This window comes from Fomitopsis serialis (assembly GCF_022376445.1).
Source record: "Fomitopsis serialis strain Sig1Antser10 chromosome Unknown B0H18scaffold_69, whole genome shotgun sequence".
NCBI classification, from domain to species: Eukaryota; Fungi; Basidiomycota; class Agaricomycetes; order Polyporales; family Fomitopsidaceae; genus Fomitopsis; species Fomitopsis serialis.
The window spans coordinates 171,964-197,143 of record NW_025955029.1 but is presented as its reverse complement, the minus strand read 5'-3'; the positions used below and the strand labels follow the sequence as shown (position 1 = coordinate 197,143).

The 25,180-nt window shown below is 56.6% G+C and overlaps 7 protein-coding genes across 7 annotated transcripts; 2 read left to right on the top strand and 5 right to left on the bottom strand.

The window, feature by feature from the left end:
* Positions 1-805: 805 nt before the first annotated feature.
* Positions 806-2,593, bottom strand: B0H18DRAFT_1121998 (uncharacterized protein; the record flags this gene model as incomplete). The annotated part of the gene is made up of 9 exons (XM_048034442.1): positions 806-923; positions 1,003-1,075; positions 1,147-1,265; positions 1,544-1,613; positions 1,672-1,797; positions 1,853-1,958; positions 2,323-2,342; positions 2,393-2,470; positions 2,524-2,593. 9 exons carry the CDS (start codon positions 2,591-2,593, stop codon positions 806-808), a joined length of 780 nt encoding a protein of 259 aa, XP_047890187.1.
* An 887-nt stretch (positions 2,594-3,480) lies between these two features.
* Positions 3,481-5,120, top strand: B0H18DRAFT_597938 (uncharacterized protein). Its single transcript, XM_048038722.1, has 6 exons — positions 3,481-3,961; positions 4,011-4,256; positions 4,320-4,448; positions 4,510-4,643; positions 4,696-4,966; positions 5,020-5,120. The coding sequence occupies exons 1-5, from the start codon at positions 3,706-3,708 to the stop codon at positions 4,753-4,755; spliced, it is 825 nt and encodes a 274-aa protein (XP_047890186.1). The 5' UTR covers positions 3,481-3,705; the 3' UTR covers positions 4,756-4,966; positions 5,020-5,120.
* Positions 5,121-6,219: 1,099 nt separating this feature from the next.
* Positions 6,220-6,959, top strand: B0H18DRAFT_1024453 (uncharacterized protein). The gene is given in 2 exon segments (XM_048029697.1): positions 6,220-6,429; positions 6,448-6,959. 2 exon segments carry the CDS (start codon positions 6,342-6,344, stop codon positions 6,678-6,680), a joined length of 321 nt encoding a protein of 106 aa, XP_047890185.1. The 5' UTR covers positions 6,220-6,341; the 3' UTR covers positions 6,681-6,959.
* A 2,460-nt stretch (positions 6,960-9,419) lies between these two features.
* On the bottom strand, positions 9,420-10,322 carry B0H18DRAFT_1121996 (uncharacterized protein; the record flags this gene model as incomplete). Its single annotated transcript, XM_048034441.1, has 3 exons — positions 9,420-9,838; positions 9,913-10,030; positions 10,089-10,322. The coding sequence occupies 3 exons, from the start codon at positions 10,320-10,322 to the stop codon at positions 9,420-9,422; spliced, it is 771 nt and encodes a 256-aa protein (XP_047890184.1).
* Positions 10,323-10,730: 408 nt separating this feature from the next.
* On the bottom strand, positions 10,731-11,528 carry B0H18DRAFT_1121995 (uncharacterized protein; the record flags this gene model as incomplete). Its single annotated transcript, XM_048034440.1, has 4 exons — positions 10,731-10,832; positions 10,887-10,951; positions 11,000-11,342; positions 11,406-11,528. The coding sequence occupies 4 exons, from the start codon at positions 11,526-11,528 to the stop codon at positions 10,731-10,733; spliced, it is 633 nt and encodes a 210-aa protein (XP_047890183.1).
* Positions 11,529-12,521: 993 nt separating this feature from the next.
* B0H18DRAFT_1121994 (uncharacterized protein) lies at positions 12,522-14,755 on the bottom strand (the record flags this gene model as incomplete). The annotated part of the gene is made up of 6 exons (XM_048034439.1): positions 12,522-12,730; positions 12,873-13,199; positions 13,359-13,381; positions 13,444-13,703; positions 14,421-14,474; positions 14,531-14,755. 6 exons carry the CDS (start codon positions 14,753-14,755, stop codon positions 12,522-12,524), a joined length of 1,098 nt encoding a protein of 365 aa, XP_047890182.1.
* A 1,135-nt stretch (positions 14,756-15,890) lies between these two features.
* Positions 15,891-16,639, bottom strand: B0H18DRAFT_857914 (uncharacterized protein; the record flags this gene model as incomplete). Its single annotated transcript, XM_048039676.1, has 2 exons — positions 15,891-16,292; positions 16,343-16,639. Coding segments are annotated over 2 exons (699 nt in total), but the record flags the coding sequence as incomplete, so codon positions are not given.
* Positions 16,640-25,180: the final 8,541 nt, after the last annotated feature.

The following is a 25,180-nucleotide window of genomic DNA, read 5'->3' as shown; positions in this document are numbered from 1 at the left end:
GACGGCCCGGTGTAAGAAAACTCACCTGGCTGAGTACTAGACCATAGACCACCGCTGTCTCGCTCGCTCAAGCAGCGCCCGCTCATCATCGATACGGAGAAGCGACAGTATACCGCTTTGCTCAGGAAATGGTTGGCTGACGAGTCGAACCGTCGTGCCATACCGTGACTTTCATTGTTGAATCGCAGGACGAGCGACATATGATGAGTGCACTCAGCTCTTCTGATTGACGGTAACTATCTCGATTTCGAGTGCGTTGCCGTTTGAGAGTATTAGCTACCTCAGCCTACGTCTTAATCCGCTGGGGACCGCATAGGCATCGAGGACGCGGAACCGGTGATTTCATGGTTGCGGTGCCTCTCAAGAGTGACGACGCAACGCCGGGAGGGCCAGCACAAGACCGAGGACGGTGTGTTGCGCTTTATCGCGCATTGCATCGCGGGCGGACCACCCTCATGTCCCACCAGAGGTCTGTTTGTCCAGTGTCGGCGAACTACAGGCTAGTGATGTGCTCGATGTATGCGGGAGGCCGATTAGCGAACAAGGAGCCTCGCTAGGCTGAGGTACAAGAAAGCCCGGGAAAGTCAGTATGTGCCACGAACGACGGATGCGAACGTACCAATGGCTTGTTCGGATTTCGCTTCCGTGCCCTTGCCTGACCCGGAGATTCCGACGACGAGAGGGGAAAGACCACTGGCAGGCGTTGAGTGCTGATCCTGCAACACCCGTCAAAATGCGCAGTCCCCCGTTTGAATCGACAGATGACTCACCCGTTCTTGGTCGCTCGACGTGCAGCCCGAATCCGTTATCTCAGTTCAGTGCTCAGCTTTCGTCCAGCGTGTATGACACGCAGGGTCGTATCGCTCTCGCGGTGGAAACATTGGGGCTGTACGAGGCGTTCATCGAGCGAAGAAACTCGGGTCCTGAGAATCGTGAGTGTCTCAGAGTATGGACTCATCAGGACGTGCGCAAATACCACAGCAAGGCAGCGGACAGACTCACAAGTGATGTGTGCGGTCGACAGGCTGGTCGGGGACGGCGCGGATCGCTGCCAGTTGGCGGAGGTAGATGTCACCTGGTAATTGTAGGAAGAAATAATCAGAGAGTACGGGGAGATGGGCCGGGGACGTGTGGGCGCAAACATACGGCTGGTGCTAGAACCAGCGCTGATCCTAAGCTCCCCGTCCAGTATGGGGCCCAAGAGCTCCAGGTCTTGCAAAGCACGAATGACAGTGAGACGGACGAGCGAAGCAGAGGAGAGAGTGCTGAGTGCCGTACGCGTGACTGGCCGGCCGGGCTCAAACGTTCAATGCGGTAGACTGCGGTCTCACGCTCAAGCCCAAGCTGAAGGCAAGTCCCATAAATAGGCGGTATTCTGCGAGGCAGCCAGGAGAGTTGGGTAGACAACGCGATAGAACCGGGTGACGTCGGGTGTCGTCAGGGACCATGGGCGAAGACAGCCTCGTCCGCTGCGGCCGTATGTACCGTATGTCCAGCGATGCGTGCCGCATTGATCTGATTTGCGTCAGGTGGAGACACGCACACGGAATCGTCTACATGTTCCGCCAGGCGCCATACCTCCTTCTGGCCGGTAGTTCGATCAAATACGAGCTCTAGATGCATAAAGGTCAGCACGCGTTCATCCGGCTTCTCAACGCACCAGCAACGCACTATGTAATACGGTACCGTCGGGTGCGAGTGCTGGAGGTACGTCACCGTAAGGATCCTGATCCGCCAGCAACGCCGTCAGCATCTCCTTGTCTCGTGAACGGGATATGCTCATCAGTTGCTGGTCCACTATTGATGACGTGGATGAGACCCGCTGGGCAACAAATGAAGCGGAGGGACGTACCAGCCACGGCGCGAGGTACACCTTCCCCTAATGCAAGTTCCCTCTCCAAACGCCGAGGACCACAAGCCTCCTCGCGATCAGAACATCCGAGACGACGATAAATACCCTGTCCAGGACGTATCAGCATTCCGAGTGTTGTAAGCGGAGGGCCTCGTGCGGACCAGTGTGACATCCTGCACAAGCGAGCGAGGGAGTGGGTCGACCATCGATTGCGGGCGACCTGTGCCTTTATCTCGCACGCAAGTCGATGTTCACCATTCGCAGCACCTTGCTGGGATATATGCTAATCGAATTCCTAGCTGCGAGCTCGGCTTGTTCGCGCGATGGTGCTCGTCAGTGCGCTATAGCAAGCGGCACGCAACATACACTCGTCCGGGGGGTTACTTCAGGTTCCCTTGCGGTTACGTCTGCGAACGCGCGCGTGTCAGTCAACAGTGAGACGACCGCGAGTCTCGGATCGGATCACGTACTAAAGTAAAGATGGGATCCCCTACAACACGACAGTCAACTTAAATGAAGCACAGAGACGGGGAAGCATACAAGATCTGCCGGAGGACCGCCCCCGAAGTGTGCACAGCGGTGTCTGCCCGACCGTCTCGTGGTAGTCGATCCCCTTCTCTACTTTCCCGTCTTCAGAGATTCGCGATGGCAACGACGGAGACGCGACGCACCTTCCGGCGGGAAGTCGAAGTCCTCGCGCGTCTGCAGGCGATACGTCTCGTCGTGATGGAGGCTGCTCATGCCCTTCTGTGTAATATGACCGCCATCAGCATTCACATTAAAGTCCCGGAGACGCTCCAAAGAGAAGAGACTTCGGGACCGCGTACTCGGCGGAAAGACTCACATGGTGCGACCGCTAGGTTGGCCGCCAGGCCCAGCCTGAGTACGGTACGACGTGAGGAGGCCCATCCCGAGGACGGCATTCACCCGCAGCTTCGCGAAAGCGCGTCACGGCCGCACTGGGTGCAGATCGAGGTCGGACCAGGCGGCGAGGTGGCGGCCAACTTGGGGGGGGTAGGATAGCCGGGTCTGCACACCTCGTGTCCTGTGGTAAGTGCGGGCGGTCAGTGGGAGTCTTGTCTCGTAGATGCACAAGCACCAACAACGGGATGCCCACCAGATGCCCATGAATACGACGGTCCGAGTCTGCCAGAACCAATACGTCGCCCACATCACCCACTCCAGCATGACCTCAACGCGTGCGCTCCTCTTGCGCCGGAGGGACCAAGCAGCACCGACACGAGCACATCATTTGCATTGCGAACGGACAGAAGCCGTCGGTGAGGAAGACGTGGCAACCACATAGAACATACGACCTGGCGTCGACCACGCAAAGAGGTGCTTTGGCACGGCTGCGTGGATGGCCTTGATGGAGGGCGGGGGCGGAGCGAAGGGCGTACAAGTGTGGGCGGTGTAGTCGGCGGCGCGCAGGAAGGCTATCGTCGGACAGGAACAGGCTATAACCTGAGAGGAATGATGCGCGGGATGGACGGCGGGCGAGGTGGTCGCGGCGGTATGCGTCAACGCGTTTGCGCCACCCACGCGCGTCCGGAGATGGACGCGGTCACGCCACAAAGGGGCTTCTCGCTGGTGGCTGCGGAGGAGCGGCTGAGACTGCAGTAGCAATGTAGCATCACAACTGACGGCAGATTGAGGCAGACTCAGATGACTAATGTACCTGCCCACAGACTAGCGTTGCGTGTTTCAATTGCTTGCGTCGCCGTTGACAGCAGCTGTCAGGACCTTCTCTGGACAGGTCCCGGCTTAGTTCGGGTACGTCCGGTTTTCACTTTGCCTCATCCTCGGTTCGCATTCTACTCGCTGCCAGCTTCTGTGTTCCACGCACTGCCAGAATGGGACCACGCACTGGCTCCGCCGCTCGAAAACAAGCATCCGCTACAGACGAACGCTCCACCTCCAGGCGAGGCGCCGGCAAACAAGATCGTGCAAAGGCTCGAGAGCAAGCCAGCGAGGCGTCGTCAGGAAGCGACTCGGATATCCCGACCATCGACTCGTCTCGCCTGTCTCTTGCGGACAGGCAGGCTCTCGCCCAGCTTCGCGAGATGGCGAAGGGGGCCACCAAGAGCGCAAAGGTGTCGCTCCAGAAAAGTGAGTGACGCTTGGTTTGCATTGATTTGCGTCAACGAGGCAGCGTCAGACACGCGCAAGAGATCCGCCGCGATTATGAACGCAGATCGCCAGGACTCGAGCGAAGAAGAGCGGCAGCCTCGCAAGTACAAGAAGAAGAAAGTGGTTCAAGACTCTGATGAAGCGGAGCACGCTATAGTCGGCGAAGATGTACATGTCAACGACGAGATCACCAAAGGCGAGGACGAAGAAAGTGGGAATGACTCAGAGGGACAGAAGAACAAGAGCCGGAAGTCGAGAACAGTTGCGTCCCAGCGTACGTCTGTGGTATTTTTGCAGCGATAGATTCCTTCTGATGTTATATGCCTTACTATTAAAGCCAAGGCACAGCCTAAGTCCAAGCCTAAGCGAAAGCTGGCCGGCAAGGTTACACTGAAACCACCTGCAAAACTGGCGAAAAGCTCATTCGACCTGGACGACGATGAGGCTGCGGTTGCTCAGTCACTCGGTGCGCTCACTAACTACCGTAGCGATGATTTATGTTCGATACTAGGTTAACTACCCGGCAGGCCAGATGACGACGATGTCGAAGGCCAGACAGCCCAGCGAAAATTCCGAAGACAGGAGCAACAGCGGCGACGAAAGTCAGCAGGCTACGCAAGCCGCGAAGAAGGCGCAGCCTGGTCTCTCGAGTAAAAACAAGGTACCTAGCTCCATCGCTTCTTCGTCTCCCACATGCACGACGCTCATTGCAGACATTCACAGCTTCGCGGGAGCGACAAGATGTCGCAGACAGCTGCGAGCGGCAAGGGTAAAGATGTCTCTAGAGTAGTCAGCAAAGCAACGGCTACGAAGCCAATCAGCGCAAGTGATGCTGACAAGAGCGATGACGATCGCGATGCTGGGGTCAGCGACGATGATGCAGACGCAGATGCAGACGCAGACGACGACAACGGCGAAACGGAGAAGGGAGAAGAGGAAGAGCGCAGTGAAATCGATGAGATTGACGATGACGACGACGTAGTGGTGAGCTGCGCGTCACAGAAGCGAAGTACGAGCTAATTCCGCTAATCCCGCAGGTCTTGCGTACCAAGACGGCAAACGGGCAAGGCACGCGTCGACGGTCGACTCGGATGGGCACGCGCACCAAAAAACAGCGCGCCAAGATGACCGACCTTCCGACCGACGTCAGGGCGCTGGTCTCCGCCTCGCAGAACTGCCTGCGTCTGCGCATCGCGCTCAAGTCGGCTTGGACGTCGGAGACCTCGGTGCCCAGCGACCGTCTACCGGAAAAAAATGCCCTCGTTGAAGCCAGCTTGAACGATGCGCACGAGACGTGTGACAAGGAAGGACGCCGCATCAGGGCCTTGAAAGCCGGCTTCCAGATGCTCGCGCCCCGAAGAAGAAGAGCGACAGGAAGGAGACTAAGGAGGAGAAGGCGGAGCGCAAGGAGCTGCAGAAGCGTGTCTCTACTATTGTGAGCGACACGCAGTCTGCAACTTCAGAGAGCGCGCTGATCCGTTCGTAGGTCTGGGCCTGCGCATCACAGCTCCGCAACGAGTTGAGGAAGAAGGCGGAGAGCGTCATCGAGCCGTTGTACGGTCTCCGTGGGCTGTCTGCCGAACAGAGAAGCAGCGCGGCCGCTTGGCTGCTCAAGGCGCATCCGACGCAGGTCAACGACGGCACGGGATCCCGTAATATCCCCAACTTCGTGTTTAGCGACATCAGCCTGGTCTTTGACAGTCGTAAGCGTCTGGACGTAAAGGTGGGCAGTGGCGTAGCCTACGTGCGCCGAATCACTTACGCCGGAGGCTGCAGGCAAGTCACTTCAACGAGGACGGGCCCTTTCGCCATCCTGCCATCTCCGAGGTGATCTTCCAGCACTGGGCATTGGGAGCGCGTGCAGATGCCAATCTGCATGCCGCGATAGAGGAGTTCGCCAAGGTACCCGACAATCTGATAGCCCTGGTATGCAATGCTGTGAGTAGGCCGTGCTTTGCTTTGATCTTCCGATCATATCCAGCACTGAATGGTCGCACTCGCAGATCGAGTGGGCGCTCACGGAGATCGTGAAACACGGACATTCTAACTTCACGAACAAGCTGTTCGCAGCCAGGTAAGTAGCATCCACATCATGTTATCCGCCCGTCAACAGCATGACGTCCCTCCGTCGCAGGTGGGACAGTCTCATGGCGATCCTCGAGACACTGCAGGACGAGCTCCCTGAGTACTACGACGAGACGAAGAAGGAAATCTGGGGCCACATCTCGTGAGTCCGACGTGTCCACCCTTGCTGGTGACTCACTGCTATGCACGCACACAAAGCGGGCGACTCAACTTGGGCAACATCGACGAACCTGAGCCTGCCACCAAGGGCACGAGCTTCCTCAACTTCGAGCGGATGCGTGCGAAGCTCAGCAACAGGGCCGCGTTTCCATCGGTGTCTCCATTGGCATCTGCAGTGACGACGATGTCTATGGTTAAGCCGGCGTCTGCGGCGAACCCGACGTCTGCGGCGAACCCGACGTCTGCGGTGAAGCCGACCAGTGCCAGGCCAGTGAGCAAGGGCCCCCCAACGAAGACCGCGAATGTCGCGAAGCCCGACGCGCAGGACCTGGCAGCCGACGACAGCCCTCAGGCTGAAGCCTCCAGTAGCAAGCCCGCGAACGTGCAGGCTGGAACCGACGAATCGGAGCATCCTGGGGAGGACGAGATCGACGAGCCTGAGGGAGCCGCCTGAATCGGAGGGTCGAACACTGTGTAGGTTGATCTGCCCTGGTGACCCAAGCATATGCGCGACGCGCTGCCAGTGAGTGTTCGTGTGCACAGGCGTACGTCACCGTACGCGTGCATCGTCCATGATTATAAAAATGTACCGTATCGTAGCTTGTGTCTAACTGCGTTGGATCTAGAGGAAGTGTCCACGGCCGCTCTCGTCAGTCACGTCATCCGTCCCGCCTCTCTCTCTTCTCCGCTCCCTTGAAAGAGAGCGCCTCTCGCTCACTGGCCACCCGCTGCGACACCGACGATGATATCGACCACCTGTCGCGTCTCAAGCGTACCCGCCCTCTGCAGATTGTGCACGGCCGTTCCGCGATGCACGCTCCCCTGAAGGCCATACGCGTCACCGTCTCGCGTGCAAGGATCTGACCAACATGCGCACAAAGGTCTCCTCGACACGACTCGAGATTATAGCGTGCAGACTCTTGCCGCCTCCAGCCGTTGCATGTCGGTCCCCGTCCTCCGTTCCGGTGGGCGCGGTCTTAATTCGACGCGCGTGAGCTCGACTCCCGCCTATCCTCTTCTCTCTACTTCTAGGCTGCTCATACGACCTGCGATCCGAGTCATAACAACGCTTGACAGTCGACGCAAACTGCATCTGCGGAGGCCACTGACGGTGGAGGCTTGTAGGGCAACTACGGTCGTTCCGGTGAGTCACGGGCCAGTTCCGTTGCGGCTTCTTTCGAGCTTGATGAGACTCAGATACGCTCGGAAGATCCTTGTTGTGAACGATCCTATCACGTACTCACAGACTCGCAATCCGTCTACCGTTACGACTTGGTTACGACACCAAAACATGCGAGGTCGTCCGTCTTCCGCGGTCACTGCAGGCGGGCAGACATGCTTGCTTGGCGAGTCCTAAACACCGGAGACGTGACCCAATGAATCAAGGCGCAGCATGCGCATTTTATGGGTGAAAGAGTCGGCATATTACCTACATTAACTAAGCCGATAATACGTTGGGTTAATTTACAATGAATCACGCCGCATCACGGCTGCAAAACAAGGTGAACATTATGAACACATTCTATATAAACTTACCATATGTCCAAGAGTATCTCACAAGCCTCATGCTGAACACAATTAAAATGAACCCCAGGTATAGCTGGCATGAGGCAGCCACTTGCATATGAGGATCATCTTGATTTCATTCTGAATGTCTCCAGTATGAAATCACAATGTAACACTAGGAGTCATTCAGAGGCCACTTAAGTCTTACTGGGGTAATATTCAAAATGACCCCCTGAGTAAGCCCAGACTGAGGCTCACATGTATCAATGTATGGAGATCAAAATGAGCACAAAAGTATAGTATGGATAATGCAGCCACTTACATATGATCATTACTTGGGCCTCAAATCGAATATCCTATGATAGCTCACATGTATGTAGTGGTGGCATGATGAGTATTCTTTGGAAATCAATCAGATGGACTCATAGTAATCACAAAATGAAATAGCCCTTCATATCTGGTCCAGACTTGAACCAGCCTACATTTTCCAATCATTCAACAAAATCAGTACACCCAACCTATGTGGTCTATTCAGCACAGTCAACTTGTATACTCTGTTCAGCTAAATCAGCACAATCAGTACAACCAGCCTATGCAGTCTTTTCAGCACAAACAACCTGTGCACTCTATTCAACAAAATCAGCACAATCAGTACAACCAGCCTAAGTGGTTTCTTCAGTACAAACAACCTGTATACCCTATTCAACAAAATCAGCACAATCAGTACAGACAGCCTGTATACCCTATTCAACAAAATCAGTACAACCAGCCTATGTACTTTGTTCATCACAATCATGCAATCATATAAATTCAGTACAGCCAGCCTATGTAGTCTATCCAATACAATCCACCAAATTCAGTACAGCTAGCCTATGTACTCAATTCAACACAATCCATGAAACTCAGTGAAGTCAATCCATTATGGAAATCAACAAAATCAATAGAATCAACGAAACTTAGTGCAGACCATGACAGATCACCGTCCGGTGGACCGACCTTCATACAAAAACTGCGACCTTCACGAATCTACCTTCAGTGGCCCGCCACGGCATCTATCGCGGGGGCTCTTGACGGATGTCGGGGGACGTCGCAATCGGCGATGCGACAGATCGACAAGCGAAACAGCAGGCCAAACGGTCATCACGAGGCGGTATTGCACTGATGGGCGAGGGCGACGTATCGTGGCGAACCCCATGGAAAGATGGTGAGTGGTCAGTGATAGTCATGCATAAACGGTCATTACTCACTATGCCGCGTTATCGCCGACTGGTATACGCCGTCCTGCGCAAAACTCATGTTGACTGAGTTTAGATGGCTCGGAGGGGCCGTGGAGATGGCGAGCACTGGGTCAGTGACAGCCATAAATGCTGACCTGCGACCGTACGCGAGCCTGATGTTGGTGCCATCTGTTGTTTTCCTAGCTACCGCTATGCCGAAGCCGGGACATGTCTACCGAAGCAAACAACGAAGATAAGTAATGGACCGCTTGCGAGAGAGTCGCGTACTTTACTTACTCGTCCGTCGTGTTACCGCAGACGCGAGCGACAGATGCGGGCTCGGCCACCTCATCAAATCTGTGTATTGAGAACGTGCGCAGGACCTCACAGCCTGCCTGCAACCTCGGCGCGGCTGCCCGATGTGGAAGGATTGAAGCGGGCGAGCGGACGTCGACAGGCAGGGTGTACGATCAGGGCAGGCGATGCACCGTAGACACCGCAGCGGGAGAGCGGACCAGAGACCGCAAGCGCCCGCGCCGACGCACACAAAGGGAGAGGGGCGACAGGGTGTATACCAAACAACGTAAACAAGTGCCATGCGAATTCATTGACGCGATCCACATCCGACCCTTGCCCAAGACGCCGTCTTCGTCGCTCTTCAACTCCCCGTTTTCCGCATTCGCACTGTCGGTGGCACCGTTCTCTGCGGCCGCCGACTCCGGAGCACGCAGATGGTGCTTCTTCATCGCGCCGCGCATGTTCCGGAAGATCGTCGTCGCGCGCATGCCCGCGAGCACGATCCGCAGGTCGCCAGTCTTCGCGGTGACCTTCCCCGGGAAGATCTGCTCCGGCGGGAAGTGCAGTGGCAGCCCACATGGGGTGATCGCGACTAGGACGAGCGAGGCGATGTACAGCGTGAGAGCTGCGTAGAATAGGCCCAGCGGGACGGTCGAGGGCACGTACACGCTGATGGCGCAAGCTCGGTGGACGGCAGGATGGATGTGGCGAACAGGAAGGCAGACGTAACGGACGCCACTGGCAGGGCAGACAAGTGTATCATGGAATCCCAGCTCAGTCGCATCTAGGACGAGGTATGATATATGAGTACCGAGACGACTTCACAACTTTCTACGACGCACCGTGTGCCAGAAATCCTCTCCGTTGACCGGAGTCCCATCGACCTGTACCCTTACCCGCCTCGGTACAGACCCGTCACAGCGGTACGGGTGCTCCTTCTCTTTTCCCATCCTAGGCCTGGCCGCATCCGCATCCTGAGTCGCCTTGCACCAGGGTCGTGAACGGTCCTCGCGCTCGTTCCGGAGTCGCTCGTTCCGGAGTGGCTCGGGGTAGAGCTCTAGAGGGCGAGCGGCCATCGAGACTCGATGCACGAGATGCCTGGAGCGCCGCCGTGGTGCTACTAGCTGAATCGTGGCAGAGGACTAGCTAACGCGTTGAGGCTGTGCGCGCGAGGGCCGTTGTGATGTTCAATCGGGCGACCGTGTTGCAGTCATGGGCGTATTGTCGAGAACAGGGAAGCGCCGGGGCCACTCGAGGCCAATTGTGCTCGTTTTTGGTTCCTCGTACAAGCTCAGAGTCATATCGTACGCAATTGATTGATTCGCGAGCATCACTGGAGCACTGGGTTCACTACTTGTACATACATCGCACGCATAACATACATTCACCCGGCCACCCGGCGACGAGCACACTACTGCGTCGACGCGAACACGTCTGATGCAAAGACCACCGGCCTCGACCCCGCCAAACCGACGGCCATCGTTTCAGAGCGGCGTATGAGCCAGAATAGGGTTGACGAGGTGGCTCACAGCGCGTCCCTCCACTTCCTTGCGCACAAACAAGGTAATGACCCAGCTACCTGGAGTCTACAAGCTCCGATTCAGAGATTGTATATGATTATGCAGCAAACACACACGTACCGCCATCTTGACGATGTATACTTCCTTGGCCTCCCTGAACTTCGCCGGACTGCATTCTATGTATTCTGCCGCCAATCGTCAGCTGGGGCGCGACCGAAATGAGGTGCACGTACCGCAGGCCCTGCGACTCATCATATCCCAGAATTGTTCGTCCGATTGAAATGAAAGCCGTATCGTTCCCTGTACAGCGCTACCGTCGAGCGACGCGGGGTTCGCGCCGAGATCATCGTCGTGCTGAGGACCGACACCGCTGTCGTTCTCCTTAGTGGCGCCTTCTGCAGCAGCGCGTTGTCCTTCGGCAGCGTCTCTGCCCACACCTACTCCATCGCCCCGGGCAGTGTTGCCTCCAGCGTGGGGAGTGGCTGGCTCTGGGTTGTAAGGAAACGGCTCAAATTCCGAGGATGGCGTGGTTGTAAAGACGGCCAAGGCGGCGGCACCGTCAAGGGTAAGGCGGCGCTGCAAACAGCCGGTGCAATAATCATCAGAAGTTGAGATACAGGAAATAAGGTCACCACTCACTACTTTCGCCAATACCTCCAGGTGGACCTGAGTACTGGTGGGCACAGATGAGGGATCTAGCCTTTGATTTGTCAAGACGATATCGTAGTTTGATAAGTCTATATCGGTGAGAGCTTGAGCCATGTTGAGGAAGAGAAGAGAGTGTTGTGAGTATGACACCGCGACAAACGGCCTTGCTTTATAGTTCGGCGCACCTAGAGACGCGCACGCCTTCGGGTATGCTTGTCCATTGTGCGGGCTTAGACAAACGTCCGTGGCCATGTGGTGTACATCTGACCTGCAGGAGGAAGATACACGTTAGCATACACGTTAGCATACACGTTGGCATACACGTTAGCATGCCACGTCATTGAGAGCAGACGTGGACCTTCGTCAACATGTACAGCAGAAAGAAATCGACTATTGCTGGCACCTTCAAGTCGACTAGGAGGCTGAGTTCCCGCGTCACCTCTAGGGGTAAGGTGGGCCCAGGTACGATCGTACGTACCAATGGAGACATCCGTCCGGGCTCTGCGCCGAGTGGCAGACAAAGAAGTGCTTGTTGTGATATACACGTATACACGTATACGTGCACAGACCGTACACGTACACGTCAGCCTAGGAGAGGGTCTTCTTTAATCGTAGCATCTCCCTTCTTGAAAGGTAGCATCTCCTCGTAGCTGAACCATGGCGGCGTACATTGCTAGCGTTTGGGCGACACTTTGGCGTCACGTTTTTTCTTTGCGGTATAACGCACAGGCTCGTTCCGTGTGCTGCACACCCGAAGTCTTGGACAGCTTACCCAGGTCTGTCCCTCTGTTCTCAGACGGACATCAAACAAACGTACAACGGCGCACGTAGAGCTCGAAAGCTTAACGGCGATGGACACGCCGAGCCATTATACCGCATCGACAGCAGAACGATAGTTAGCGAAGGACGAGTTACGAGGTAATGAAAGGGGAAGTAAAGAAAAGGGAACGAACATGTCTGCGACGTACCTCAGCAGCCGTTGGGAATGCGGGGACGAACTGCCGCCATCATGCATCGTGGTTATGACCGATCGAGTTGGCGGGTCGGCCCATGCTCCGTCGACATGGCCTACGCCTGAACTATCCTGTACCATGTCAGTCAGCCCTCTCAAACCGTCCGCGTGTAGAACGCGCCCTCGCGCTTCTTCGTGCTTTTGAAGGTCGTGAGCGAGTCTGCATCATCCGGTCCGCGCTGGAGAATTCGCCGTCGGGGCTCGTCAGCACGGAGGGGGTGCGCAAGGCTCGAGCGCGTGAACCCGATGAGCGACGCGCACTGTGTGTAAGTCTCCGGGAGCAGGACTCGGAGGTACAGCTCGACTGAGCATAGAGCATAGAGCGGAGGAGTTGGGCCTGGTCGTAGAGCATCTTCTCGAGATGCGGCACATGCCACCGCTCGTCGACCGAGTACCGCGCCGCCGACCCAGCCACCGACGTGGTCGTGCACACCACCCGCATTTACCTTCCCTATCGTAAACGCTGCCTTCTCCACCGTCTGCTGTCTTCGCCGGGTGGTCCGTCTCGACCTCTAAGTCTGCAGCTTCGTGCGGCTCTGCGTCCAAGTAGCCCCAAACCTTCCACGTTCGGTGATTTGGTAGCGGTGCCGGCACTTGACGCGAACTTGGTGTCGGAGGGACGCCGCTCAGCAGCGGCGAAGCGCGTGAGGAACCCGGTCGTGGTCGCCACTTGCGGGAACTTCGCCCGAACCCGCCGTGCGTGCTGTCTAGCTGCTCAATCACTTGCTTGCGGATCGCCTGAAGTCGGGACACGTAATCTTCCGCCTGAATCTCTGTGTCGTGACGACTCGGCGCTCGTCGCCGTTGCGTAGTGTCGTACTCGCGATACTTACTTGTAGTGGAAAGTGTCACGACGTCCTATACAAGCTATGTTCCCCGTGCCCGCGTCCGCGTCCGATCAGCACCGCCTCGTCGAGGCTCTGCTAGTGCACCTTGTACCGGGTCGCGCCTGTCTCTGGGTTGATCAACGTCAGCGCAGTATGGCAGCGTGCAAGTGCAGGGTAGAACCCGTTTCACAGCCTCGCGTGGATCGTGCACTTGCTCTCCTCTGCGTACATCGCAGCTGCGCTGTCCGCACTGATCTCCGAGTCCCAGAAGTGGGATAACGCACCCTCCGCAAGAATGACCTTGTCCGCAGCGAGGGCACCCGGTATGTCCTCCGTCGAGCTCGTACGGGTCTTCCTAACACCGAGTGTCCCAGGGCTCTGCGTTGCCGACGAGCGGTGCTCGTCTTCCTCTCCAGGTCGCCTGACCTTCGTTGCGGAGCGGTCGTTGCGCTCGGTGCTCGGTGAAGTATTTGAGGAGCTTACCACGCGTAGGACGCGTCAATCACAGTGTCGTGGCCTGGCGCGGGAGAGACCAGCTCGCCTTGGATTTCTTGGCTAGAGTCCCTCGCCTGCTCCCCCGGCGAAGCTATGTAGCTGCCTGCGCCTGCCGCCGATGCTCGTCTGATGTAGTCTAGAGTTGTTGTAACTTATATAGGAAAGCGAGAGAGGATCGAAAGCGGGTACTTAGCTGTAGCTGGGCTTTTGAGACGACCGACGAAGTGAGGAGAGCGATGCGCGCCTAATCTCCTCCTGCGCGCGTCCTCTTCTAGTTAGAATAACGATTACTATGCAGGCACTCGAGGAGCTTGGCGGTCCTTCGTGCACGGCGTCGGATCCATTCGCGTTGTGTGCGCCTTGATTGACGAGAACGGGGTTTGCCATCCCGGAGACTACGCCGGTGTACTTAAGCTTATACTACTATGGCATATACACATAATACACATACGCGCATTGCACTCTCCCGGCCCGCACACAGACATTTTCAGTTTTCATGAATTCGAAAACGATGCAATTTGCAGGCTCTACAGGTATTGCCAGTACTAAACGCAGCAACAAAAGGTGAGTGTTTCTGCATGGATCGCGATCGACAAGCAGGCCTACACTGACCTAACCACGGAGTCCGCGCTCGGACAGTTGCATCTTGATATCAGCCAGGATACTCATTACCTCGTACATATCGGCCTGAACGCATGATATCCGGCACGTCAGGCTGTCCAGGCGCTATCAACGTCAAGATAAGCGCATGAATACTACGCGACGCGTACAACAATTCTGACCTCGTAGACAGTGACCAAGTCTGCGGCCCAAGCAGCCTGCGCGACATCGTGCGACGGACCAACACCAGGGGCTGAAATTGGAACTGTGCCGGACGACCGGGGATAGGAAAGGTACGACGCTGCGTCGGGCATTGCTGATCCAGTCGCAACCGTGACGGTCCCGCACGCAGTGTCTGCACTACCACTGCTGGCGACGACCTCAGGCTCTTGATTTCGGTCGGACATGCTGTTGAGATGCCGTTGTTTGCTGCAGCTCATACGTGATACTGCAAAAGACACCTACATGTAGTCGTCGCTCGTCGGCACAGAACAGGGAGACAAGCATCTGCGCTTTGACTTCGGTTGATCGCGCATGTTCACAGTGCTCATTGGACTATAGTCACATCGAGGGGAGTGTGGATCCGGAGCTGATTGACCTCCTTCGTCAAACGCATCATCCGTCTCCCGGTAACGCTTTTTGATCAGTTGACTTTCATCCCTACTATACGGCAATGTCAATAAACCCATGCCATTCAACGGAACTGGCACGTACCGCTCCACTGACGAAAATGGCGTTCTTGCAGGCTTGAAACCCAACATGGTGTTCGGTGCCGCGGTCTGTACTGGCTCCAGCGAGGGCTTTGTTGTACGCGTTGCGTAGAGAGGGGGTGCGATCGCGAGAAACTTTAAGACTTGGGAACAATACGGCCTGCAATAAGCACCAGCCACATGGCACATACATATGCATCAGGACGAGATGTCACCGCGCATTGTCCATGGCAATGCGCTGACGTGTAGCATTCGCCGACCTGAAGGAAGGCTTGTATTGTCAGTGAGAACAAAAGCAAAAACCAAAACACAGCCTCGCCATATCTAGTACGCTCCGGAACGACTCAGTTCCATGCGCGAGGCGCGCTGGTATGGCTGCATGCGACCCCCTGAGTCTGCGTGTACATGTTGAGCCACTCGGAGGATGCGCGGTCAGTATCAGTCTCAGACGCACAGCCAGACTCGTGCGCGTTTGACACCTCGGATACGGCCCCGGCATTGACTCATACCATTATAATGACATAGCTTTCTCCAAGGTGTACGCGTCGATGTAGTGTACTGTCCCCACGCCACATACTGTCTCCATGCCGCCTACTGTCCACGCCACATACGTACCATGCGCCCGATCGTCGCGAGTGCCAACATAAGTCCCTATCGCCGCAAGTTGCTCGGCCCCGCTTCCGCGTTTTCAGGTTCCTCTTCAAGCGCACTGTCTGATATCAGACTGGGCCAAACGATAGGTCGCAGACCCATATCCCTGATGTGTAGCTGTCAGACGTGGTTACGCATGTCAAGAAATAGTACACCCTCACCGCAAGAAGTCGGACTCGATGCTGAAGTCGTAAGGCTTAGAGACGACGCACAATTCTTGTTTCTGGATGCTTGAAAGCCGACCATACCAATGCGGGTCATAGGCGTTGATCGGTAGTCCCTTGACGGCCGGTTGGTTGTCGTCGATTGCGACTGGATCAGAGGCTACGCGGCGACCGGGCAAGGCACCGCGCGTCACCGGCAGGCCTGGTGGAGCCCTGTATCTTTCGTATGCAGCATCGAAGACACCCATAAACCGAGAGATTTGCGATTGTCTCCACGGCTTAAGCAGCACACGGAACTGTCCTGGGGTACTGTCAGGCTCGTCCGAGCTCATGCCGTTGGGACCAAGAATTCTCAAGAATTCTTGATGAGGGAGCAGCTGGTCGTACATTAGACAAGAGGCGAGTCGCCGTTGAAATTTCTATGCTCATGACTTAGGTATCATGCAACCCATGATACTGAGACACTCACGTTCTGCTTCCGCTGCAGGCGACTGTGCTGCCATTTCTTCGCAAGGACGGCTTCCGGGGTCGGTTTCAACAGTTGCTCCTCGTACTTCTTGATTAGCCCCCGCAAGTGGGACCTAAACGCCGCCGATATCTCTGACCTCTTCTTACACTGGTATTGCTTGCATTCTAGGAAATTGTCAGTAAACACCTCCGTTGCGGACTTGTTCCATTTGTTGGCCGCCGTGCCCTTCAAGTCTAGTTTGAACTTCTTCGCAGTACAACAGCGGCCTTCTTGGAAGCCTTCAAGCTCTTCCGGTGTCGCGACTGATCGACGCCGGATACGGGAGTCACGCGTCTCGCGCTTCATGAGCACACGGGTGTGGCTCCGAACATCAGACTGACAACGAGTTAAGCTAACTTTGTGGGATTGAAGTATGAGGAATCGCACCGCGAGTTCCGTTGCATCCGCAGGTCGGCGCTTAGGAAATCCATACTTCTTGGGTCGCTTGAGTGGCAGACTCGGTTCGTCGCTTTCATCGTCAGCATCCGAGTCATTCTCTGCTCTGCCTTTTCCTTTTCCTTTTCCAAGCTTGCTCGTTAGTACTTCTCTTATCGCCTTGACCTCCCCGTGAATGGCGCCCATCTCCTTGTCGATCCGGTGAATGTCGTCTCGAGACGCAGGTATGACCTACGCGCAGACGTTAATCAACGACGCTCGGGAATCGCGTTCACACTCACAGTACGACCGCCCCAGGTGTGCCCTCCTGAAGGCTCGGGCCTATGGATTTCAGCGCTGTCTGGGTCGACACCGTTCTGCTGTGCAGGACGGGCGTCGACTTGGTTGGGCGCGTCTTGAGTAACTGAGGGACTCTGTGTGCGCCTCGCCTCTGGGCCGGGGAATTCACTGACTGGTTCTTCTCGGCTGCATCCGAGGTCCTCGTCGGCCATCTGGACGTCTTGCGTGGATGCAGCGGCATGGCCGTCTGGGATGCCTTCCGCAACATCGGGGACGATCTCGTTTTCCATGACATCACGGTTGATAGGCATCTGGCGATCCGAACCCATATCCACGTCTTCGTCAGTCACTGGAGGACCGCGCTGCTGTCTCGCAAGGAGTCGGTCAATGTCGCGCGGTGTGTTCCGTTCCGATAGTAGGAGGTCGCCAGCGCCCGTAGCTGCCGCTCGACCTGGAGGCCCAATCATTGCGTCATCCGGTGTACGGGCGGTCGGTTCGAGGAAACTGTCAAAATGCGGGCTGTTGAATGCGGGCTTCCGGGGACGTGGTGGCACATCATCGCCCTGCGCGGGGAGGGATACATCGACATCGGAGCCCGGTGCGTGCTGGGTCTGGTGAACCGTATTCACGGAAGACGAGCCGAACGCTGTAGGCCCCGGTATTATCCCGGAGCCTGAGGCTGAAGGAGACGACCCCGATACGCGGCTAATCAACGAGGTAATCCCATCCAACAACGAAATAGCTCGGTTCCGGCGATCGAGGCTCGGCCTCTCCGGTGAGATAGTACCTCCTGCGGACGTTTGGTGGCGGTTATGGCCAGATTCCCGAGAGGATTCGAGCGGGGTGTTCAGGAAATGAGGACCGGGGACCATCCCTCCAGGTGTCGGCTGGCGAATGCGCCGTGCGCCGTGTGAGCCCATACCAGCGCGCGATTCAGCCAGCGCTGGTATCTGAGTCAATGCCGACGATGTGTCTTCGCCTACGCTGAGCGTAACTAGTCCGTAAGAGGCTAGCGTGGAGCCGCTAGGCATCGAGTTCAATTCCAGGACGGGCGGTCTAGTTGGTGACTCGCCGTCGGCCGCATCGTGTTCCTCCTCACGCGGATATAATATGGTGTCGTCGACATGAGCGACCGGCACCGTAGAGATATGAGCGTCCGACAACGGTGTTTCGTGACGCTCTCCCAACACAATTACGTCGTCATCGGCGCGAGGCTGAAGCTTGTATTCAATATATTGCCCCCTCAAGGAGAACGACACGGCGTACCTCGCTGCGAGCGTCAGAACGGGCATTGCTCGATTCTCCAAGTGGACCATCCAGCACGCTCTCTACATATCCTGTCCAACCAACCCCAGGGCCCACATCTCCGGCGGCTGGAGCATCAGAGGAGGCGGCTCTGCTCAAGGAATGATGCCTAGAGCTGGAGCCCACACGGTCGTGGCTTGGTTGCTGCAAAGCGACGTTAGAGGTTTCAGCCTGCGATCCTTCGCGTTGACTGTCTGAAGAAACTGGTTCCAAATTTACATAGCCCGGGGATTGGACATGCATATGACGCGCGCCGGTGGCATACACTATCTCTTCATCTGTGTTTGTGACACGACCAGCAGGATACGTAGCGTAAGAAATTGACGCGGCCTCTTCATTGCGCAAAGCTGCAGATTGACACAATCAGAATCACAACACGGGGATAATCGCCAAACGAACCGGGTACAAGTTCCGCGATGTCACTCCGACCGCCTTGAACTATTCGCCCTTCGCTCAGAGCTGTTCGATGATCAGCTCCGTCATCACGCGGAGCGACGAGTGGGTACGATGGCCGCAACAGACGAACATCAGCTCCTGAAGGCACCAGCCCGCCATGACGAGGCCTGTCGTCCATTGACGCGCTCCGGTGACGCTGCAGCGCGTTGTGCCCGCCACGCGCGGTGCTGGGTTCAGCGGCAGAGGCGTCAGGTGGCTGTGGTTGCAAAATCCGCCCATCAGGTGAGCTTCCTCGAATCAAGTGAAGGTATTGCGGTGAACTGTCTTGGCTGACCGCGGTGGCATGTTCTCCTGGCCCGGTGCCAGTGGCCTGTTCTGTTGGCTCGATGGTCACTTCAGCTTGATCCTTGCTGCTCATGCCCGACTCCAGTACACCACGCGCGGGCGTGTCTGACACCTGCAAAGACGACAAGGCTGTATGGCTGGCCGACGCAGACTCGCTCGAATCCAACGACTGTGGGGCGACCTCGCCGAGTGGCAAGGTCATTCGCTCTACTGCTGATGCATCGACCGCACCCTCAATCACAGTGGACAGGCCCGGCCCAGGCCCTGCACGGCCGCGACTACGGCGCCTTGACGTGGGTCGACTTGGGCGGGTGCGAGGTCCGTTCGGGGACGCAGAGCGACTGCGGCGTCGTCGACCGCGCTCAGGGGAGGTCGCAGCCCTACGATCCAAAAGACGCGCAGCTCTCTGCGCGCGTGAAGGCGTTTCAGGCAATCGAGCCATCGGAGGGCCTACGCCTGCCACGCGTGGATCCGAGGAGTTGACGGAGCGTGCCTTCGTCGAAACCCTAGTAGGAACCGATCCCTCGATGGATCTAGCCCGGACGCGAGGCACAGTCGGAGATCGAGAACGGCTGCAGCGGCGTCGGGCGTGCTCAGGGGAGACCGTACGCCGACGACCCGTGAAGCGTGCATGTCTTTCCGCGCGTGAGGGCGCCTCGGAGAGTCTAGCCGTTGGGACGTTCGTGTCGGTCGCGCGCACGATGCCATCCGAGCTGCCTTGAATCGTGGCTGGACCTGGTTGCTCTTGAGCTACATCGCCGATCGCGTCCGTGCCAGAAGCTGCTGACGTGGTTTGTGGCGGGGTCGGGTGAGTATCATGATGTGACGATACCCCCGCAGCATGCGTGGGTGATGGTCGTTGTGCAGTGGAAGATTGGCTGGGCATGTAAGTGACGATATCGGGAGAGGGGCTCTTGCTGTATTCAATGCGCCTCCGTTTGATGGGTTTCCAGTCGTCTGGGATTTCCCAGGCGGCACGACTGTCGTTCGAGCCATCATCATCTGAGGGAAGAAGCAGGTCCTCGACGATCAAGTCGTCCACAACATCGTCCCCTTCTTCGGCGTCATTGGAACTGGCAGCTGCGCCACCAACTTCGGGCACTGCGACGCCAGCTGCCGTAATACGTTCTTCCGCTGGGCTCTCGTCTCTTCTACGTTTCGTTCTGGACGGTCGTGGAACACCTGTAGACGCATCACGTATGGATCAAGCTGTGGATTCGCGCCAACCACTGAACGGCGTCCATACCTAACGCCACTCCTTCATGATCCCTGGCAGGACCTCCGTGTGGGCTTTCGGCATTCATTTCTGCGGACGACGGTGTGTCGGCTGGGACTTCGGCGACGCATCAGTCACGATTCAACAGTCCGGCTTAGCCACTCTGACCTGTCTGGCCCATTACGGCTTCGCCTGGATCATCAAAGGCACGCCGTTCGGCGGAGGTACTTGGAGGCATGTCTTTTGACACAGCTGCTGTAAGACACAGTTATGAGCAACAGGGACGGTTTGGATAAATCACCCATTACCTGTCGATTCTTGCTGCACATCTCCACCTAGAATTGGTATTATTTCCATGTTTCTGACTCGGAGACAAGCGTACATACCAGGAGAGGCGTCGGTGACAGCCCGGGGATGTACATCAACCATCCCGTCGTGAGGCGCAGGTCAAGGGGCTAGAGCCCACAGATCAATGTGCAAGATGCGGGGCGTTGCTGCAGTCAGAACGTGAGTCTCAGTAGAGTAGATCTTGTAGAGGTGCCGCTGGTCACAAACCAATCTCGCATCGTCCGACCACGAGCCGGTGCATGGCCACGTAGACCAAGACATCGTGGCCACGAACCACACTGTGTGCATGACGCCACGTAAGTAGCCTCGGAACCTGCACCATACATGACTCTCAGGCTGCTGCCAGTGCCACTGCTGTCGCGACTTTCAAAATCACGTGCTGGCGGCGAGTCGCGTAAGCTACGTACTTACATGTACAATTCCGGCGTGGCCAGGAGGATCTCTCATGGTGTGAATGCATATGTGTAGGACGACGACCGTAAGCGCACGACGCTGGGAACAACGCCGTGACTATCGTTACGCATAAGACGGCATAAGATGAATACTGCACACTCTATCGACGCTCCCTCTTCTTCCGGCTGTTGTACGCACTTATGGTCCCTTTGGTGACCCAGCTCGGCTCTCCAGAGCCCTGTATGTGAAAACGCCGATCCAGTATATCCGGATGAGGGTCCCCCACCCGTACCTGTCGCCACGAGCCGTCCGCCACACAGATCCACATTTGCACCGTTTTCTGAATTGAGTGCTCGTACAGAAAGAGGTCCGCGGGCTCGGCGTCAAGGGACGGCGGCGGTTCGGAAATGGATTCGCTTCCAGACAGCTTATACCAGATAGTCTGGCCCCAGCCGGTCTTCACTCGAAATTCCTTGCGGAAACGATATGGCTCCCAGTCTGTGATGGAGGATAAGTCGCGACCTCCAGCTTGTGTGGACAGATCACTGGAGGATATCGACGAAAGGTCGCTGGACGATGTCGTCGACAGACTGCTCGGGGACGCGCGCGAGAGGTTGCTAGAAGACGCCGTCGGGACATCGCTAGGGCCCACCACGTCATCATTGGATGGAGCGGGCATTTGCTGGGGAAGGGTGGCATGGTCCGTAGCCTGCGCCGAGCTCTCCCTCTCAATGAGGATGTTGGACGATGTTGGACGAACGCGCACAGTTCGCTGCTCGACGAGATTTGCGGGTAGAGCAGGCTGACGCATCGGACAAACCATCAGTAACTGATGACCCCCTGGTGGTGCCACTCACCAGATCGACCCCGGGCCTGTCGGACGATGATGGTTGATATTCGAGGGGCGACGTGCCCCGCGCACAGCTAATTGGTACGTTCCGTTCCGCAACGACAACAGGCCGTGGACTCCTCTCCGGTACGAAGAGGTCTGCGTGGCCGCGAACGGCTGCTGAGTGACCGGGATTCGAGAGGGCTTCGTTTATGTCTACCGTCGCGGACATGTCACCATGCTTGAATCAAAGAGGAAAGTGTTAGACACTTACCGCCAGGCCCCAACAGCTGGTTATTTGCTGCCTTCTCCCATTCCGCTGCATACGGGCGGCCGTAACCCTCGTCTTCCCAGGTAACACGCCGGCCACTCATGTTAGTGCCACTGAGAACTGCACAGGTAGCGCACTCACCGGCTTCTATCATCACAGGAACCGTACCAGAGTTCACTTGCAGCGTCAACAGCTCAGTACACTCGGAGACGTTGTCGAGATGAAAGTGCGCCGGTGGCATGAAGCTGTTGTGGTGGACGTCTGGAAATTGAAACATTGCGCCTTCACGAGGCGAGCTGGTTGACGTCGGAAAGAAAGCCGTTTCGGGCGTACGAGCTACGGACATACGAAGGGTACGGATTCAACACGTTCGAGCGAGAGGCTGCAGGACTCACGGGCGTCTCGGCTTTGGCTCTCCGGCTGCTGGTCGACAGAGAATCTGCGTCGATTGGCGTATGTGAGCTGGGAAAGCATTAGCGAACAAGCTCCCGTGAACGGTGGGGATGAGGCAAACTTGCCTGCCAATCCTTGGGCAGCACAGCTTGTTCGTACGTCGCCCCGTCGTAGGTTGCGAGGATCGCCGTACCCTCCCTCTCGAATGCAGACATAATAACGATATGCTCCGTCGAGTGGGGGATTGATAGGCCGAGGGGACGTACAGTGGCAAGGAAAAGTTGTGGACTCGAGACCAATTGCAACAGTCGCGCGAACTCAAGACGAAGCACGATAAAGCGGCAGCACCTCAGCCTGACTCCTGAGCGGAGATTGTCTACTTACATCCACGTGGCAAGCACTTTGGTCCATTTTGGTTTGTCTTGGAGGAGCGGGGCGGGCTCAGGATCTCGGACCGCGGTGCCGGCCACCTTCGGAGGATTAGCGAGTTCGTGGCTGAGGCCGAGGCTGCTGCACAGACCTTAAGAGCTGCGTTCGAGGCGTACATGGGCTTCCGGGTTTACTGGTAGTACTGAGTTCATGGATAGTACATATTTCACGGTCGCTCCGAGTCCCCCAGAGTGGCGCTGTGGCCTATGGCCGTACTACGCATGTAGATGGGTTTGGTCGATCTTACTTCGGTGAAAGAGGCGCGAGGAGTCTGGTATTATTCGCCACATACTAGCTACAAACGACACATGCGATGTGACGACATTCCAGTGGGACAGAGAATACCAAGTCGATTGACGGCGTATTGAACAAATGTTGGCTCGCCGACCTTACTGATCAGTCTGGAACCTGCGACGCCGCTTAAGTCACTTTGAGCATCTGTAACATGCAGAACTTACCGTGCCATGCTGCTGTTCATGCAGTTCGCCTCGCTCCGCGACGAGATTGTCTCGCTTCGTGGAGAGGGCAAATAGCCTCGCAGCGATGGTCAAGCGCGTTTGGACAAGATTCTCGATCTGAGAATGAAGTGTACTGGATAGCTGGACGTTATCGTCCAATTCTTGCTTCATGTGCTGGTGCTTGCTCTCGCAGGCCTGCAGATGATGTCGCGAGGCCGTAATGCTTCGCAATTTTGCGGAGACGTTGGCATCCCTACGGGGCGGGGAAAGCCATAGGCATGTCAGGCGAGTGAGAATACGAGTCAGTGGCTCACCTCTCAATAGCACCGTTGAACTCGTTATCCGATGCGTCCGCAACCAAACACGCACTGAGATAGACCCGACGACAATCGGCCTTGGAGATTGCTGAGTTGCAATCTCCACACAATAAATGCTGTTGCCGGCCAGTGGCGTTATCAAGAAACTCCCGACACGAACGGCAAAGGAGATGACCTGTGTACGGAGACATGAGTGGCGCTACCAGTAGGGTTTGTCGCGAAGCCTCACCACAAATCGACCGATATACCCACGAAGACTCGTCGCTGTCGCGAAGTCTGTCCTCACAGACCGCGCAGACGATGTGCATGGTGCGCAAAGCTGTCAAGATGAGTCAGTGGGGCTCGAGGAATGATCAACGCACGCAGAGCCAGACAAGATCGGACTTTGCCGAACAGTGCCAAACAAACTGACGTCTTCGGTGGCACCGAACCCAAAAAACTCAGGAAACCCATAGAATCAAGGAAATCAATGGAACACAGGCACTCAGGGGACAGGATCTGCGCTCTCGCGCAGGTACATGTGGGTCCATGAGTGTTCAGGGCTTCTCTAGTAAGGTCTTCCGGAAGATCCCGTCAGCTTTCGATGGGTCCTGCGACCCATCGGCGCGAATGCTCTTGAGTACTTGAGTACTTGAGATCGGTACCGGTGCTGTCGCGTGCAGGGGTGCCCCTCGGAGCGGAGGTGCGCATCGACATCTAGCGCTCAGGTGATCAAGGCCTCACGATCAGGCCTCAGGCCTCAAGCTTCAAGCTTCAAGCACAAGGTTCAAACGTTTCAAAGGTTCACATTTTATCAGATTCAGCGAGTCGCGTTGGAGCGCTTGAGTCAGATACCCAGCGATATAAAGCAAATCAACCGAGTTCAAATAAGCTAAGCTCGAGTTGGTTCGACCGTGCTCTGTCCGAGTGCGCCCGAATACACTACTTCCTGACGACGCCGCGCTATGTACACCTCCAGACGCCGATGCCCGAGCGTCATCTCTCCTAGACGGCAACACAGAGCGTTGCGCAGCGATCTACGCCTTGCGTCGTTTCTGCGCGTTCGAGTCGTCGTCGATCAGGAAACAGGGCTCCCCTTGCTCTGTGATGAACTTACCGCGCAAGGAACATCCGCATTTGCTGTCGACGGAGACCTCTGCCGACGACGTTGCTCCTCTGGTTGCGGGGCCGCGTCTTCATGGCTCAGAGAAGATACGCGCGCAGCAGACTGCAGTTTGTCAGATCCTGACAAACCTCCCGACAGCACAGAGAAGCTCACCGTCGCTCGAAGAGCAATAATTGCGTCGTACTCTCGGACGCATTCAGTGCGCACGGTGCCCGCCTTTCTCTGAAGCTCACGTATTTCACTTGTGATACGATCGAGGGTCCCGAAGTGCCTGGCAATGCTTGCGTGCTGCACGCGGACGTGTTTGGCAACGATATCG

Excerpts from the sequence above, each read along its gene's own strand:
- B0H18DRAFT_597938 (XM_048038722.1), top strand. The coding sequence starts at position 3,706 with ATGGGACCACGCACTGGCTCCGCCGCTCGAAAACAAGCATCCGCTACA. Across the intron at positions 4,449-4,509 it reads TGCGGTTGCTCAGTCACTCG|GCCAGATGACGACGATGTCG; the intron begins GTGCGCTCACTA and ends ACTACCCGGCAG. Across the intron at positions 4,644-4,695 it reads GTCTCTCGAGTAAAAACAAG|ACATTCACAGCTTCGCGGGA; the intron begins GTACCTAGCTCC and ends CGCTCATTGCAG.
- B0H18DRAFT_1024453 (XM_048029697.1), top strand. The coding sequence starts at position 6,342 with ATGCGTGCGAAGCTCAGCAACAGGGCCGCGTTTCCATCGGTGTCTCCA.